At 39.3% G+C, this 17676-nt stretch overlaps 2 protein-coding genes across 9 annotated transcripts in view; both read left to right on the top strand.

The window, feature by feature from the left end:
- The window catches only part of prex1 (phosphatidylinositol-3,4,5-trisphosphate-dependent Rac exchange factor 1), an 80980-nt gene extending 73808 nt beyond the window's left edge, over nt 1-7172 (top strand). Inside the window, exons 35-41 of one of the 3 annotated variants that reach the window (XM_063463784.1) lie at nt 437-551; nt 1125-1191; nt 1362-1406; nt 1981-2156; nt 2376-2478; nt 4646-4713; nt 4825-7172. In XM_063463784.1, the coding sequence (XP_063319854.1) occupies nt 437-551; nt 1125-1191; nt 1362-1406; nt 1981-2156; nt 2376-2478; nt 4646-4713; nt 4825-4867 (617 nt within the window). In that variant the 3' untranslated portion in view covers nt 4868-7172. Of the gene's footprint in view, nt 1-436; nt 552-1124; nt 1192-1356; nt 1407-1980; nt 2157-2375; nt 2479-4645; nt 4714-4824 lie in introns of those variants that run through there. The other 2 variants (XM_063463785.1, XM_063463786.1) reach the window with 2 other exon arrangements.
- Nucleotides 7173-8515: 1343 nt separating this feature from the next.
- The window catches only part of LOC134618291 (potassium voltage-gated channel subfamily KQT member 2-like), a 33200-nt gene continuing 24039 nt past the window's right edge, over nt 8516-17676 (top strand). For 3 of the 6 annotated variants that reach the window (XR_010091895.1, XR_010091894.1, XM_063463636.1), the window contains exon 1: nt 8516-9051. Coding sequence is in view for 4 of the 6 variants with exons in the window: in XM_063463636.1 (XP_063319706.1) it covers nt 8753-9051 (299 nt within the window). In the remaining 2 variants the exon portion in view is untranslated. The remainder of the gene's footprint in view (nt 9052-17676) is intronic. The other 3 variants (XM_063463634.1, XM_063463633.1, XM_063463635.1) reach the window with 2 other exon arrangements.

Here is a 17676-nt window from a genome sequence, read left to right as displayed (position 1 = left end):
TATATGAAAGTAATCGGACAGTTGACTGACTTAGCTTTTTTTCCATGTGTGACCTGTTCTGTTGTTAGTCCATATTAAGTAAATACCGAATCGTCAGGGTTGGACAAATGAACAGTCTGGTACATTTAGAAAAATAATGTATGCTCTGACACCAAAAATAAAAAAAATAGAAACCATTTATCCAGTTATTAAATACAGTCCTTATCTTTAAAATTGTTAGGTAACCCAATTACTTTTGAGCCTGAAAATGAGAGACTGTGTATAAAAGGGCTGCAATTCCTAAACCGAATCCCTTGAATTACAGTTGGAAGTCTGCACTTGAGTCATATGTGGACTGTTTGAGTTCTACTGTGGTGGTGCACAGAGGCAGTGTTATAAAACGTGTGTCATTCTCTAAATATTCATAGATCTAACTATGTGGCTTCTATTTTTCCAGCTTTGGAGCGTCCAGAGGGAGCGTCCCAGCAGGACTGCGTTGCCATGGAGGACTTCCAGCAGCGCACTAATGCTGTTTCACTGGAGAAAGTCAAGGCCTACTACCGCAGGCTCAGGTACCTGTTTTACTCTTCACTACCGCTCTTCACTAGCTTTCCTGGCACTGAAGATGTGTTTCACCTCAAGGGGAGAGTTCACCCTTTGGTGTTGCACAACAAGCAGAAACTGCACTTTGTATATTACATATGTGAAAGTAAAGCTTTCAAGGTCAGAACTTAATCATGTATCCAGAGGAGTCCTTGAACAGTTCCCACATGAACAAACAGCATTTAGCTGCGTATACAGCAAAATGACTGTGGTACTGTTTCTCAAATAGTAACGTGTAGAACAATATAAATATTAACTCTTGAAGTTTTAATGGTTTATGGTTGAAGATGTGCTATATCTATTATATACCAGTGTTTTTACATCGTGTGTGGTCGCTGATATGTGCACACTAATTCCCAGAAAGTGATTCAACAATGCGGCATTAATAAATGATGAAATACTTAGTTTAGCAGTTGCAAAATCTGTAGATACTAGATGAGTCAGCTCTCCAACAAAAGTGAGTCACAGGATGCAAATCAGTAATTTTTCCAACCCGATGAAGAGTTTAAAAAACTGAGAACGTAATCCTTCTCTCCTCACAGAGCTTTCTATTTGGAGAAGTCAAATCTCCCTACAGACTCCAACACCACAGCAATGAAGATAGACCAGGTAAATATATACTTATCCTAACATTTATTTCTAATTAATGTTTTTAACCTTGATGAGTTTATAATAGTCTGTATGGTCTTTTCACATGTAGCATCTGTCTTGTTATTGTAACGCAAGTCATTTTTTATATATATATATATTGTTGTGACTGAATATAAATGCAAGCACAGATACTGGGCCTTGAAGTTAGAGACCTTCAACCAAGCATTTCCAAAGTAAGATGAACTGGTGTGTCATTCCCTCCACTGGAAACTCCTCCATAGCTTGTCAAGACCCTCCCCGTTAACTCCAACTAACCCCAGCAATTATAGATGGTGTCCATTTGAACTTCTAGTGTCCCACACTGACTGTAGTTGAAATAGATTGCAGTAATTAAAACTGAATAGATCATAGTTTTAATATAGAAAGTTTTGTCGTCAGGTTTTCGCTGTCTTTCAAGAGAAAGACCGCAGATTTAGATTTTCTTGTGTTGTATTTGATGGTTGTTTTCTCCCCATTTCTGTTATCCATCTTACAAGTCAGTTACTCTACTAGTCCCATGTTTTAAAATATTTCACATGAATATAATTATATTATTTTGGAGTGTTCTGTTCACTTCAATACATTTTTTTGTCTTGGTAATGAGAGACTTTTTAATTCGCTTGGTTTGAAAGCGATTTAAAAAGTCAACAGTAGTCTAAGCGGCTTGTTAAGGTGATGTCTTTTGTGATGTGTTATTGAATCATCTTGTTAGCAGTGCATTTAACGGCTAACCTTCCCTGACCTTTACTTCCTCCCGCCTCCCCGTAGCTGCTGAGACCCCTCAACACGCTGGACGACCTTTGTCGGCTAATGCAGTCGTACATCAACATGCGCCCGAATGCCCAAGGCCACCAGTCAGGCGTCAGCGTGCTGTGTGTGTCCTCTGAGCTGTGTAACCGCCTGGGAGCCTGCCACATCACCATGTGTGGCACAGGGATGCAGAGGTCAGTGTGGCACCACACCACAGAATTATTATGCTGCTTTTGTTGTGTCACTGGACTGTCAGACTGCATAAAAATAACACAGTGCAGAGTCAATCACATGCCCCATTGAAACCTCACAAACTCATCCTAACCTCGCCATTCAAATTCATTTTACTTCATTTTTGGGTTTATTGCAGAGGAACACACACTTTTAATCACTGGCCTTCATGTTCTTTGCAGATGTACTCTGACTGTGACACTGGAGCAGGCAATGATCCTAGCCAGGAACCATGGCCTCATGCCGCGCTGCATCATGCAGACCATGGACATAATGCGTAAACAGGTAAACCTTTAAGAAGATCTCAGTCCTATTAAAATCAAGACTATAAAATACGAGTCAACTATTTTATTATATAAAACAAGAAAAACTTGGAGAGCACAATCCTTCGACAAGGCAGCTCACTCTCTGGGCACTATTTACTTTTAAGGAAACAGTGTTGCATTTTTTTGTATCTTGTTTTCATTGTTCTTTTTATACTTTAAGAAGTTTGTTGGACAGTAGCGTGACAGGTGTTTGTTTGGATTACAAAAGCACAATGTAGGAGTACGTAAGGCATAATAAGTACTGATTTGTAAATATCTGGATATGAATAACCTGAGCTTCTTAGATAATATTTTACTACAGTATATTTTTAACCAACTAGGCAGCTCATTTTTTCTCTTGACAACACTTTCTCTAAAGATATAACATATTTTGGAGCCAACCTGAAAGAAAGGCAGATTAGGAAAATGTAAAGATGAGCTCAGAGGTCAAATGTGGCATGATATTTGGATGTCATACTTACAATGTGATACTGAGAATCAAAGTTTGACCTTGTTTGAGCTTGAGGAAGAGGTCAGAGGTCCAAAGTAACGTGATATTTAGAATCCCCATATACACTATATTGCCAAAAGTACTAACTCACCCATCCAAATCATTGAATTCGGGTGTTCCAATCAATTCCATGGCCACAGGTGTATAAAATCATGCAGGTAGACATGCAGACTACTTCTACAAAAGTGTGAAAGAATGGCTTGCTTTCAGGAGCTCAGTGAATTCCAGTGTGGTACTGTGATGGGATGGCACCGGTGCAACAAGTCCAGCCGTGAAATCTCCTTGCATTGTATTATAACAAAGTAGAAGTCATTCAAAATGACTGCAAGTCAGCTATGAAGTTGTAGGCCTTGTAACATCACAGAGCAGGGTCAGCGGATGCTGAGGAAAATATTGTAAACACGTCACCAACTTTCTGCAAATTTTCTACAGACCTCCAAACTTCATGTGCCCTTAAGATTAGCACAAGAATAGTGCATAGAGAGCTTCATGTAATGGGTTTCCATGGCCAAGCAGCTGCATCCAAGCCTTACATCACATAGCGTAATGCAAAACATCAGATCCAGTCAGATCCATGTAAAGTACGCTGCCACTGGACTCTAGACCAGTGGAGATGTGATGAATCACGCTTCTCCATCTGGCGATCTGATGGACAAGCCTAAGTTTGGCGGTTGCCAGGAGAATGGTACGTGACTGCATTGTGCCAAGTGTAGTTTGGTGGAGGGGGGATAATGGTGTGGGGTTGTTTTTCAGGAGTTGGGCTAAGCCCCAGTTCCAGTTAGTTTAAGGTGAAAAAAGTTCTGACATGGTAACAAAAGACTGGCAAAGACGTTTAATGCTAAAAAGCACAACTACAACAGCCCAGTAACATAAACGAGTACAACTGAGTATCTCAGAAAAGCAGAGTGGTTGAGAATTAACGATAGGGAGAGGTTCTTTGCACCAGTTTTGCTAAAGAGCACAGGGACCACTCAGCAGTGTTAGTGCACAAATGGCCTGCCGCCATGATGATAAGTGGACATGTCATGTGTAAAGGCGCTATTAAAGCTGAGACAAACATGCACGTCATAGAAAAATCTCTGCTGACATTCAGGCAAGGTCTGAGCAACATTCTGCACACATTACAGCTGCATGGCACTGCATTAATTGCATTTACTGGCATTTAAAAATTGTTTTCAATATTGTTCCAGTGAAAGGAACTTTTAATGGTCATCAATCTAATTATACAAACAACCAAACAAGAAATATTTATAGATTATTTTGTTAGTTTGAAATGCAATCTTTTAGGACTTATTTAAATAGGCAACAAAGTTCAATTTAATTGAGTTGATGCGTGAACACACTGGATCAGAAATCCTATGTTGCTGCCTTTGCTGGACATTTAAGAGCATGTTGTAGTATATTATAGAACAGTAAGAGCAGTTCTAAACCCAACTTTACATTATTTGTCAGCAATTAGCACTTCTGTTTTTCATATTTTACTGTTATTAATTTTTCATATTGCATTTCTTTTGTTTCTTTCCATACTTCTGTAATAAAATATGAACACATGGAGAGCTTTCTGTGTTTAATCTGTTAATGTCAGTCAAGCTGTCTGCTATGTTGAGCTTTTAGCATATATTTTCTCTCTTACAAGGGGGCAAGAGTTGAGCTGTCTGCTAAAAATCTCAAGGTAATGGACCAGATGCCTCCATCAGCTCCAAGGTACTGAATGAAACCATTTCTAGGCACCTCAAGCCATGCCTTTCAGATAATTGCACTGTTTATATGTAATTCCCCCCATTTGAAGTTTTGCTTCTTCTTTTTTTTAAACAGGCTGTTCAAGCTATGTTTGCCACCCTCAGATGGAGACCTCTAAGGATACTGTCACTTCAGCAAAGTCATCACAGAGAGGGTGAATAAGGAACTGATGATGACAGGAGCATAGAGACATTGGCAGTGGAAAACCTTTGCCTCTCCCCATTGCCCCACTCGGTGTGGATACCACTAGAGTCTTCAGAGCACCTACAGTGAGACTGATGCAACCTGAGTCTGAGGACTAGTTATGTATTATTTTACTGGAGCTAACCATATAGAAGCATTATTCTGTTGGCTCTTTTTCCAAACCATGTCGACTTAACAACTGGTTCAAAATACTCACAACAATACAAAAAATGAGGAGGCCCCATAAAGACAATGTCCACAGTGGTTATTCTCACAGTTGAGCTTGTATTATTAACTGGATTAACCAAACTACCTGTAGCTGACTGTCATCCTAAATGCAGACATTTCATTTTGCCTTGGACTGCAAATTCCAGAGAGTTGCGTGTTTCTCTGTTCAGGCTGGCGTTCCCCAGGGCTCAATGTGTGGACCCCGAGGGAAGTAGAATACTTGAATGCCCTGTAATTCATATAAGATGCAAAAAGTTAAAGATTAGACAGAGAAATGGAAGTAGGGATTGAGGGGCAGATGAAGATGGCATGGGGGTGGGATTGCTGCATGTGGTTACTGTGCAATTACTGTAGGTTTAGTGTGAGTACTGTATTACTGCACTATATGAAGGATAGTTATTTATTGTGTCCAAGAAGGAGCGTTTTATCGCCTACTTATACTATATCGGGTATTAAAAGAATCTAAAAGCATTCCAGCCTACGTATTGAACAGTATTTAAAGGACCAATGGCATGCCGTCTTTTGGATGTAACTGCTCTGATGTATTTCATTTTTATTTATGTGTTACATTAATCTTCAGGGAGTGCAAGGGATGGATGTACTGAAGCTAGCTAATCGGAATCAGACAAAGGAAGAAACTATACAAGGCTGTTTCTCAACAAGCAGCCAAGTTATCAGGTTACTGTTAAATTATTAATATATTAATTCAAGTCTTCTAGTTGAAGGATTACCTTCACTTAACTAAGACAACTTTTGTTTTTTGTTTTTTTTAAATTGGCTTTTATGTTGTCTTGAAACTATTGTGTTAACTGTAGGTATTAAAAGAAGCACAAAAATTGGTCCATTCAGTGTTAGAAAAAAAGTACTGTATGCAGTTTGCTGGTGATGTGAACAAAGGGACTGTTAGATGACTGAAAAAACCCCAGTAACATTAGTTTACTGACCATTTTATTACTATTATTTTGTACATACAAGCTGTAGCAGTGTCAGAGGAAGGGAGAGTGAGGTCGTGTAGAGAATTAAAGCAGAGAGTTGCTATAAATTAAACTGGATTATTTTTTATGGAAATAATATAGTATATAAAATCTTTTTGTATGTTTAACTGTGCATTTGAAGAGAAGCTGATTCTCTGTTCTAACTGTAACCTCACTGACAACTTGTTTTTGACTGCTAAAAAAAAGGTTTGACATGGATTTCAAGGACCTCTCTTGACATTACAGCAGATCATGTGATCTTTTTATTTTTATTTTTTTTATTAGGTTCATGTTGGAATAGTCCCTACACATCCCTTGGCAGTACCATTACCAACACAAATTGACATCCATCAGTTGGCCTATAAAACCTATGGCTATTTGCATTGTTTTAGTTTTCTTTATCAAATGTTGCTCTTAACTCCACTGTAAATATGATAAAACTTCCAGTGCAGCATTAGTTATGGTAACCTGGTCTTAACTGTGCTACCGGTTCAAATTAGCTAATGATTGAAGCATGTTGGTTTAGCAGGACATACATGTCACTGATTACACATGTATTTACATTATTCTAATGTTTCATTATTGTATATACTTTATCTGCAATTTTGTGTTGCTTGAAAATAACTGTACAAAGGATTTTTGTTGTTGTTGTTGAAACTTTCTAAAATTATCATTGTAAATGGAATCTTAACAAGCTAGTGAATAAAATGTTCTCAGTACGACAAGCTTTTCAGCACTGCCTCGATCCAGTGGCGGCTGGGATGTCCTTCGGGATATTTTATTTTCATTTTGATGTTTGTTTGTTTCTTTAACCCTTTCTGCTTTACAGTGCACCCTATGCATGCTCATGTATATGCGTCGTGTAAGTTTGTATGGTCAAAAAGAGAGCGAGGATGATGGATTACATCTTTATGCTTTCACACCATGACAGCGGGCTGTGACTAAGTAATGCTGGAAGTGACCATTGGGATGTTTCTTTTTTCATCTTATTCATTCTCATATTTGTGCTTGATATCATAGTGCATATGATCCGGTGTCATTTAAATTAAAACTAAAGCTCCAATAATTTGCAACTCATTTAAGTCTTATGGTTAACGGAAAAGAACAGCGACAAAATAAGAATTGCTTAAGCTGAAAAAAGTTTTGACATGGTAACAAAAGACTGGCAAAGCAGTTTAACCTCCTAAGACCCGAACTCTTCCACGGCATGTATTTTTAATTTCTCTTTTATATTTGGGCTGATTGGGACCTGATGAATGTAAAAACAAAGAATTACCTGATTTTTTTTTTTTTTTTTTTTTTTTTTTTTACCTAATTTTTGTTTCTAAGAAAAATGAGAGCCACATATGAGGATATTCTTTAAAATTTCGATAGAACAGTAGCAGTATAATGTCTTCGTATGCGTATATCAGGCCCTTGACGAGCAAAATCGAGTATTTTGGTCTAAATAACCCAAAATGTGATGTCCACATATGTGGACGCCAGGTCCTAGGAGGTTGATGCTAAAAAGCACAACTACAACAGCCCAGTAACATAAAAGAGTACAACTGAGTATCTCAGAAAAGCAGTGGTTGAGAATTAACGATAGGGAGAGGTTCTTTGCATCAATTGCGCCAAAGAGCACAGGGACCACTCAGCAGTGTTAGTGCACAGATAACACATAGAAAAAACTCTGCTGACATTCAGGCAAGGTGTTATATTGAGCAACATTCTGCACACATTACAGCTGCATGGCATTGCAGTAATTGCATTTACTGGCATTTAAAAATTGCTGTTTTTAATATTGTGCACTATTTTAAATTGAATATAGGCTTTGCAATTATTTTAAATTGTTGCCGTTCTGCTACTTTCATCACTGTGTGAGCGTCATTCACTTTCAGGTGGATGCAAACTGGTCTACATTGTTTCACGCTGGAGTGTGCGCAAAGCAGGCTGGGATGCTCCATTTCTTTGTCTTCTGTCTTGGCTGTTATTGATACCTTCTCACGCTCGCAGGGGCTGCATGTGTATTCCTGTCGAGGGAACACAAACCTCGAGGCATAGCTTGACATAGTTTTCGTTGTCCATTACCCCAAGTGAAAAAGCTTCACGCATGAATATTACATGAGAGTGCATAATCCAACTAAACCCTTTCCTGCAGCTCCTCTCGTGTTGGAGTTAAGTGGTGAAGATGGCAGGTTATCTTAAGCTGGATTCTAACACGGATTCTTTCGGGCATATCATAGTAATGGACTTCCCCACCCTTCCAAGTTAAAACCCTAGGACTGTTTAAAGAGACCACTAGAAGAAAGCTGACGCTTGAATTTGAACTTAATTAATTAATGTAATTATATTAAGAGCATTTCTGGGCCTATGATGATTGAAGAACGCTTTTAAATCGTTGGTCATCAACGAAATGAAACGAAATGTGCATTTTCCTCCTTGCTGTGTGTCAGATGGCCGGAAGGGGCTAAGGTAAAAGCATACAAGGTGCAGTTTCGCATGCTTATTGCAATTGGTTTTTCTAGAGGGACCGACACCGACTGCATTCACCACCAGCACACACCCCTCAGCACCGGTGATGCATCCCCGCGGCAAGGGCACGGACAACTCCTCCTCAGAGTCGTCTCGACTTTAGAATGGTGCAGAAATCTCTCAACGGCGGGGTTTACCCAACTCAAGCCGGAGAGAAGCAGCACAAAGTCGGGTTTGTGGGCTTGGACCCGGGAGCTCCGGAATCCAATAGGGATGGGGCGCTGCTCATTGCGGGCTCTGAAAGCACCAAGCGGAACAGCATCCTCTGCAGACCGAGGTCCAGCATATCCGAAGGACGACCGAGACCGTCGAAGAAAAACGCCAGCTATAGGAAACTACAGAATTTCCTCTACAATGCGCTGGAAAGACCGCGGGGATGGGCGTTCATCTACCACGCTTATGTGTAAGTGCAGTTTTGGGCTTCTGCCACAGTTACCGTGCCTTGGAGTTTTGCAGGTCGGGTGTCTCGTTCTGCATTACTGATAATGATTGTGCGACGTAATAAAGGGTTAAATGCTGTCCGGCTGCTAAACTGCTAGAGCCTTATCACACGAGAGGAGTCACTTCACCTCCATAACTCCTACTCCAACTCTTTATTGTTGGCTTTTGCAACTCATGCCTACGTCAGAGGGTCATTTTGGCAGACTTTAACGTCTCCACGATGCTTGCAGTCAGTATTTAACTTGTGCCCACGTTCACAGACCGGTGGTCTTCATTGACTGGAGTTACCATACGTTGCGGCAGTTTTCAGCACTGTGCTCCGTGGACAGCTCCTAGTAGACGCTGCAGTCTGACTCCGCACAGTGATGTGGACTCTGCTAACGTGCATGTGTGTGCGAGCGTTGAGGGACAGCTCAGACAGTCTGTTGACTTCTTGCAGCTGGAACATGGTGCTTTGCTGTTGTTTCCCTTGTGTGTCAAGATATGCGAGGTTTTGGTCGAACATAAACCGCCATCCAAAGAGTTAATGTCAGACCCCCAGAGATGCCATCATCGATATGAGGCCTAACGATCTGTAATCTCTAGTTAGCATAAATCCACAAAGGATAACAGTGTTTTAGGGGGAAAGGATCACATGATGCTTTGATGTTGAAGTGGTGCTGCAGCAGTTTCTGTCTGCCAACCTGGAAGATGAAAGACTGAAAAAAAAGTCAGAATCTATTCAGTAGACTTGCAGGATACCCAGACTCTGATCTTACATTTCTCATAACGCAACAGAAATAATTTATTCATCGCCTCCCTGCCTCATAATCGCATGAAGTCCATGTCGTGTTGCAGACTTCCTGTTTAAGACGGCAAAGCTTTTCTGTGTGGAACCACTACTGTGCGTTATGTGTAAGATACTAATCAGTGTTTACAGTATGTCCCCTTCACAAACACATTCTTCAAATGAAAAGGTGTGCCAACTGTGTTTTAAGACCCCTCTTCCAGCTGTGTCTGACTCCTTCCAGTTCATTGATGCTGCATGCTTGGTAGTGGAGAAACGAAGTAGCCACAGCACTGTGTACAGCATATTGAATCCCCTGAGACAGCTGGATGCCCAGAAGTAAGCCTGTGCTCTAATGTGAAACCACACGCACTCACACAGAGCCCTCTGGGTGCTTCTGAAATATTAACCGAATACTACAGCAGCCGACTAAAACTCAGTCTCCAATAGTTATGCCTTTTTTTTTTTTTTTTTAAAGATGCTGTTCATTGCTACTCTTAGGAAGCAGTGCGAGCTCTCTGGCTGAATCTAGTGCACGCAGACATGATGTGTTTTAGTAGCCAAGCTACGCCAGACTGCCTAGTTAGAAAAGGGTCAGTAAACATGTGTGCTGTCTAAAATCAGAATCCTCCGGAAAGTTGTAAAGTGCCGGAGCGAAATCCAGGTGGAATGAAGTGCTATGGGACACGTGACCGTGATCAACAGACCTCTCTCTGACACAAATACGCTTCCACATGTGCGCACCAGTCAAAGAAGCGACACAGAGTCACCACATGTCTGCCCTTTATTCCATTTGTCTGTTCTATGCATAATTCATAGTCACCACACTTCATTTAATCTCCCAGCTCTTGCCTTTCCACCTTGCCGATTTATAAAACAATCATGTGATCACAGTCAGCTCTTTCCACGCCCGGTTCGGTCTGTTCTTTATCACTTCTCCAGTGGAAAATGCATTTGGCATGAAGTAACAGTTGCCTTGAAGGAAGCAGTGTTACACAGTATGCTAGCAGCTTTCTTTCTTTCCTTCTTCTTTTTTTTTTTTTTTTTGGATGGAGCTTCTCTGGAAATGTTAGTCAGGTGTTATGTTCAGTGGCTTCGATTGTAAAGCGCGTAAATAATCAATATGTGGAACATGAGTATTGTATAGCCAGAGTACTGTTGGGTTTGCTGCTTTGTTCCTCTCACTCACTTTCTCCCTTTATGTTTCTGGCTGTCTGAGATCAAGGCCAGCCTTTCTCCATCACATTTGGTCCAGCATTAGATAAGGGAAAGAGACACAGTGATCTACAGTCATGGATATTCCTGTGAGGGTAAATCTTTGCTGTTGTACAAAATACAGCTTGTCTCGGTTCTTTCTTGGCATAAATTCTGCTGCAAAAGATCTTTTCAGTAGACTTAATGCAATTGAGACAGTAACGTATAGCCAGTTCTCTGCATCCTGTAACCATTTACAAAAAGCCAAGCCATATTCCTGATCAGATACAGTGCTGAGCTTTCTGTTATCTTCAGCCATTTGGCTTTTGCAGGAGCCTGATTACAGAGCCTGTCCTTTTGTAGAAAGCACCAGCTATGTGAGATACTTGAAAACCCTCTGCAGCTATAAGATGACAAGATGTCTCAGTTGTGACATCTTGTCATGATGTAGAATATTACCTCACATGATCAAGCCTCACCTCATGACCACTTAGCAATGGTGCAGGATTGGAAAGTGATGGCAAAGATAGATTGTTGCCGTATCCACACATGCAGATTAAACATTTACATTTGGAAGAAGGAAAACATATGTAAACAAGATTAAGAAATGCCTTCTCTGAGATGAGGAAACACGGAAAACTGTCTTATGTTCTTTAAAAAAAAACTTTACTTTTGGAAATCATGGAGGGTGTGTCCTCTGGACTTCCAGGTTGTTCCAAAAGGACGTGATGCAAAACAGCAGTATATATGCCCTGGTCCTATCAGTTTTATATCTGTTGTTGGCACTGTTATTAATAAAATAGTCCAGTTAAATATTGCAACGTAGGCTGAGATGTTCCATTTCTTTGTCCTATTTCTTGCTGAATTACCAGGTAACATATGGTTTCTAATGCTGAGAAAATTCAGATAAATACTCCTCTGACACTGAGCGTAGTTTTGAATCAGCATGTGAGCTCCTCTCTCTTTATGTTTAAGCATATGTCATCATTCTGCTGGTGTCGCTTTGGCCACGGTGGCTGCCATTCAACAAAAAGTACATGAACTCAATTTGTTGTGATGACAGTTATGACATATTACACCATAAAGCAACTTTTCTTGAAAGACACGTCAACTGAGTATTATAGAAAAGTGTTTTTCTATAAACAAAAATCCTCTTAAGCGCCTATAGCTAATATCTCTGTATTATAATGGATGACAATGGTACTTATATATGAAAAGAGTTACTTATAGTGAAGAACTGAGATGGAACTCCTGAACTTCATTCAGCTCAGTTCAGTTTCCCTCCTTCATCTCATCTTGGTTATATTATCAGGCTAAGGAAAATCTAACTCATGACTGAAGAATGAAGTCTTGTCAGATCAGATCAGATGAGAAGCTTAAAGCAGAAAAATGTTATCTGTATATAGTCTATATAAGAAGGGGTATGCACTGGTATGATGTGCTAAGCAGAGGGTTTTGTGTTTGATGAGGTGGGTTCAGACCTGCCATGAAGGGAAAACGCAGCGCTGAGCTATTTCAAGCAGGTAGAGGCCCATGTTTGCCTCTTGGGAGAACAGGAGGGGAGAACTGAAGCAACTTTACTTAAAAAAAAAATTCTGCTATCCTCTGTCCCCGTCTTTTTTCTTTTGGGTTTTGCCTACTGCAACTTTAACATGAATACCCTAGAAATAATGCACAATATTGCATTTGATCAACTTGAAAAATTCAAGTCGCTTAGATCTTTGTTATGTAATTATCTTTAACTTGCTTTAGTTGCATTGTATATCAATCAATCAGTCAATCAAATAAGCTGATATAGTTCACAAGCCCCTCTAAAACTATTTGGGAACATTAAAATGGAGGCTTGGCATTCTGATTACTTGTCAAAATACTTTTTGCACATGAAATAAAGTTAAGATTTCTCTTTTTTTTTCTCTCCAAATTTTCGTCAAGTAATGGATTCTGCGAATGCTAAATGCACAGAAAGGCTACCTCTGCGGCTCATAATTAAAACAATGACAGCAGACAGCTACACTTGCAGGGTCACTTGTGTATTTATTTTTGCACGTTGAGTGCCCCAGAAAGCCATCGTCACTCTCAAACATCCCCTGACGGTGTTCACAGAGCACTCGCTGCAGTGCTGGCACTTGTTCTTCAGATGTACTACTTGCTTAGTGAAAAATCCTTACCTCCTTATTTGCTCGCCACGAGTTCGTCGCAGTCTAAATTTAGTGTGATGAGTATGTCTGGGTAGGCAATGTTGTGCTGAGCGAGACAAATCAATGTTTCTTTATCTGCAGCTCAGGAGGAAATGCAGGCTTCTCTGCTTCCAACAACAGCCCCCTCAACTCGATTGATCAACAGTCACGTTCCTACTGATGTCGTCAGGACCTCGCTGACAACAAGTGGATGTGTGTGTGTTGTGGTCTGTGGCTGTTTGTCAACTGCAAGAGGGAATGTGATTTACTCTGTTTGCGAATTTTTAGTGAAAAGCCACAAACATGTAAAAAGAGCACTCCATAGTCGATGAGCTTTGACTCATACAGTATCAGAGAGTCATCTGTAGTTGAAACATTGACGTTTGTTTATGGCGTAGACCACATATAAGTTGATCCGTCTACTGGCAGTTTTTATTAAATATACATTTAGTAAGTTTAATTATAAATCCATAAATGTTTAGCTATGGTAAAATAGGCACTCTGTTTCTGGTCATTCAGTTATAAGTGTCTTTACGTGTATTTTAAACTTAGTTTAAACATTTGGAGGGGGAAACAGGGAGTTCCAAGGCAGTACTGTAACAAAGGACATTCAGAATTACGACTTCAGAGAGTATAAACTGTAAAAACTCACAGCAAAGAACAGTAAAAAAAAAGTATCATTGTTGAACTGATAATTAATATAGCAGTGTTTATGAGCACATATCACACATGAATGTCCTTTCATATGTCTCGTTAAACATAAAGATAAATTGTTTGAAAAGTAACTTATGAAACAAAAACTGTAACATTTTTGGATTTATATACTGTATAGCTAAACTCATTCACTCACTTCCATGGCCACAGGAGTGTAAAATCAAGCACGTAGGCTTAACCCAATTTCCCTCGGGATGAATAAAGTATTATCAATCAATCAATGCAGACGGCTTCTACCAACATTTGTGAAAGAATGGGTCACTTTCAGGTGCTCAGTGAATTTAAGTGTGGTACCGTCATAGGACGCTACCTGCACAGCAAGTCCACTCATGCTACCTGGAACTCTGCTGTACTGTAAACAAACAATGATTTCCAGTTCCAGTTCACGCTTCTTGGCTGGCAACTAGTAATATACCAGCAGACTTATAGCTCAGAAAGCTAAAATTAGAGAATAAATAAGAAGAAAAACAATCTAGCCTACATTAGCTAATGTTTTTGATGCTATTTAGAGAACAAATATACATAACCAACACATGTAAAAGCAATGACCCTGCATTATCAGAACAATGAGCACTTTTCCTTGCTAATGTTTATGTAAAGTGTGTTTTTAATTCGGCACCACTAAAAAAAACTAAGTGTTTGATTGCTTTAGGGGTCAAATCCTGTTCTTACTGCTGTCATAAGTGCCGTATGATAGCTTTTTGTTGTAAGCTTGCTAGCTGGCTTTGGTAATAACATTTTTAAAGGAATAGTTCTTTTTTTTTTTTTTTTTTTGTTTAGTTTATATAAAGACAAAAATCAGGCTGAAAGCTTTCATAATAAATAATGTTCCATATAAATTTGCAGTTTAACTGTACTCAGTGTGCTGAAATCATTTCTTGGCAGCATGCTTGGCAATATCATAGATCTAAGTAAATAAGACTCCAGGAAGAATTAATTTATGGGATCAAGTGGATTAACGCAGAGTTTTGAATAATGAGTAAGTGTTGTCTTTGTGTACTAATCCATAAGCAATGTTGGTCTTCACTGGTGAATTCATAAATCAAATAACAAGTTATGGAAATGACAAGAACTGTGTGTGACCATTTGACTAAATTACCTTAATACGTGCTTCATGGCTACTCTGCAGTAAAAAAAAAAGGGCAGGGATATCAGATATATCGAGGAGGTTATAATACAAGAGCAGCGAAATCAGTCTAAACAACTAAATAAGTGAAGTCAAGTGAAATACAAATGTCATTATGGCCACTTAATGCGAGCTAATTTCTTTATAACAAAAATGCATTTTTGTAATGCTGAACAAAATTCAGTTCTCTTTATGTAATTATTGAAATATTAGTATTCTTCATACGTCACTGGTAGGCAAATATATCTATTCCTATATTTGACAGCAAAGTGAATACAGGAAGTGATGGAGGGGTTTGACTGTGATTTACAGGTTTACACCCTGTTATAGTTTATGTTTAGCCAAAAACCATCAGCATAGGCCTACTCTTTAACCTCCACAATGGATTTTCATTCAAATGTGTAGGAATGAAATGCAAATATGCACACATACAAGTGGACCAGTGGCAAATCTGGAGCTACAGTCTGTACAGTTTTTCTACAGTGTACAAATTCCAGTGTAACCCCTGTTAATTAGTGTGCCTTTTTCAATCGTGGGAAGAACAGGTCTCCGAATGGTAGTAATGTTTTTCCTTGGACTTGTTCAAAGACAGATTTATTGGGTAAATGACATTTACACAGTGCACTCATGACTTCCATTTTCACTCTTGCTTGAAAAGGTGATGGCAGTGATCATCGGGGCATCACAAATGACTGTGAAAAGCAAGATGGATGCAGTTATTTTTTTCTCCATTTCTCACACATGTATATGACGTACTGTGCAACAACACTCTTTTTTGAGAAAGACTGCGAAATGCAATGAATTAGAAACAGGTGTTTTGTCAGCCCTGGATGTTTTTTGAATAACTCTGAATCTCATAAAAGAGCTTCTTTTTTCTTTTTTTTTTGAAAGGGCAGTGTGATGGACCGAGCAGCGAAGGAAACTTAGGCACAGGTTAAAGTCCAAAAAAAGGATTTTTTTTATTTAACCCCAAAACATAATTGGTTAACTCATGCAAAAAGAATCAAATTCTTGGGTCCATAAAAGAGGTCAAAATAACAGAACTCTACTCAAAGTTGACAACACTACTGATAACTCAAACAAACTGACCTAACTTAACGAGACAAAGGGGAAACTTAAATAGTGGCTGATCAGCCCACAAAAACACGAGAAGGGGTAAAACACACAAAACCTAACTAAACCTAACATAATGAACTCCAATTCCCCCCCATGGTCCCGAGTTATGGAATGAACCAATTTGCAGTCTTCCATCAAAGCTCGCGCCGCCCCTTTTCCACCTCTTGGCTCCCCAATCAAGGGACTGGAGCAGCTGCAACTAAGGTAACTCAGAAAACAAAAGATTAATCATACATAACAGTGTAAACTAAAATGTGCGCACTTATTTTAGAATGCAGTGTTATGTGGATATGTGAATTAATTCTGAACCAAACCAGTTATTTGTCCTGTAAATTAATTCCTATATTTAAATAAAGACAAATGTGAATGCAATGTTATGTATAAGCCTCTACACTAACATGGTGATATTACCACTGTGTGGCTGTAAGTGCAGCCATCACAGGCAGGCATATTCAAAAAATACTTACTAGGTGATCGGGAGAGGCATCTCTTACTACTGTCACCATGGTGAGGTCACATCTGAAACGCTGCCGACTTTGTCTGACATATAAACATTATAAAAGACAAATGTAGCCTCTGTGTAGTCAGCTATTGGTTTCTGAAGTCCTGTCCTGAAATCCAATTAGTTCCCAGAAAATGAATATTAGCTAACAATTTGCAATTGACACTTCCAGACAACTGCATGGTGTAAAATGATTTGGCTTTGCTCTGTCAAGTGGACTGATTTGATCCAATCAACGCTTCAGTTCACTACAAGGTTTACATACAGGTTTCACTTGGCATTTGGAACCATAAGAAAATCCGTTTAAACTCAATGTCACACTTTCCAGTTCTGACACAGACATGCTCAGCTCATTGACATGAACTTTACAGCATTTTAAAATCTCTGCTGAGTGCTGCTGTAGTGTGCTCTTTGGTGAATTAGCAGCTCTGACAACATCTAAATATGATGTGATGTCTTTGTCATATCATATGTCTTTTTGTAGTGTGATCTCCAGTGTGTGGTGAAGAACTCTGCTGTAAAATAATCCAGAATTGCATTTTTAACATGCGGTTACTCTCAAACAACACAGACAAAGAGATGGATAATATTGCAAAACATCTTTCAATGTTTTCTTGGCCGGACTCAAACATGTCTGCTATGTTCATGTTCACCTTGGTCACTTTAAAGTCTGCTCAAAAACATGAAAGAAACATCAGTGTATAAATAACACTGGATGTGTGTCAGCACTCGAGTAAACAGCTGCTGATGTTTATATCATGTGTTCATTTTGTGCTCTTTCTTCTTAGTGTGGTAAGTTAAAAATGGACTTTAATATTAAAATGCAACATAAGGAAATCGTGGGAGTTTCACATTGAAGTATAGTGACTCTGTCCTGTACTATCATCGTCTACACCATGTATCCAAAACACTGACAAAATTACAAGAGATGATGAATTACTCATAGTAATATTAAATGGCAACCTTCCTCTTACAGTCACATCTTTTGTCAG

The sequence above is a fragment of the Pelmatolapia mariae genome, linkage group LG20 (genome assembly GCF_036321145.2).
Source record: "Pelmatolapia mariae isolate MD_Pm_ZW linkage group LG20, Pm_UMD_F_2, whole genome shotgun sequence".
Lineage (NCBI taxonomy): Eukaryota > Metazoa > Chordata > Actinopteri > Cichliformes > Cichlidae > Pelmatolapia > Pelmatolapia mariae.
The sequence above is the reverse complement of the archived record's forward strand: the minus strand, read 5'-3'. Positions and strand labels throughout refer to the sequence as shown.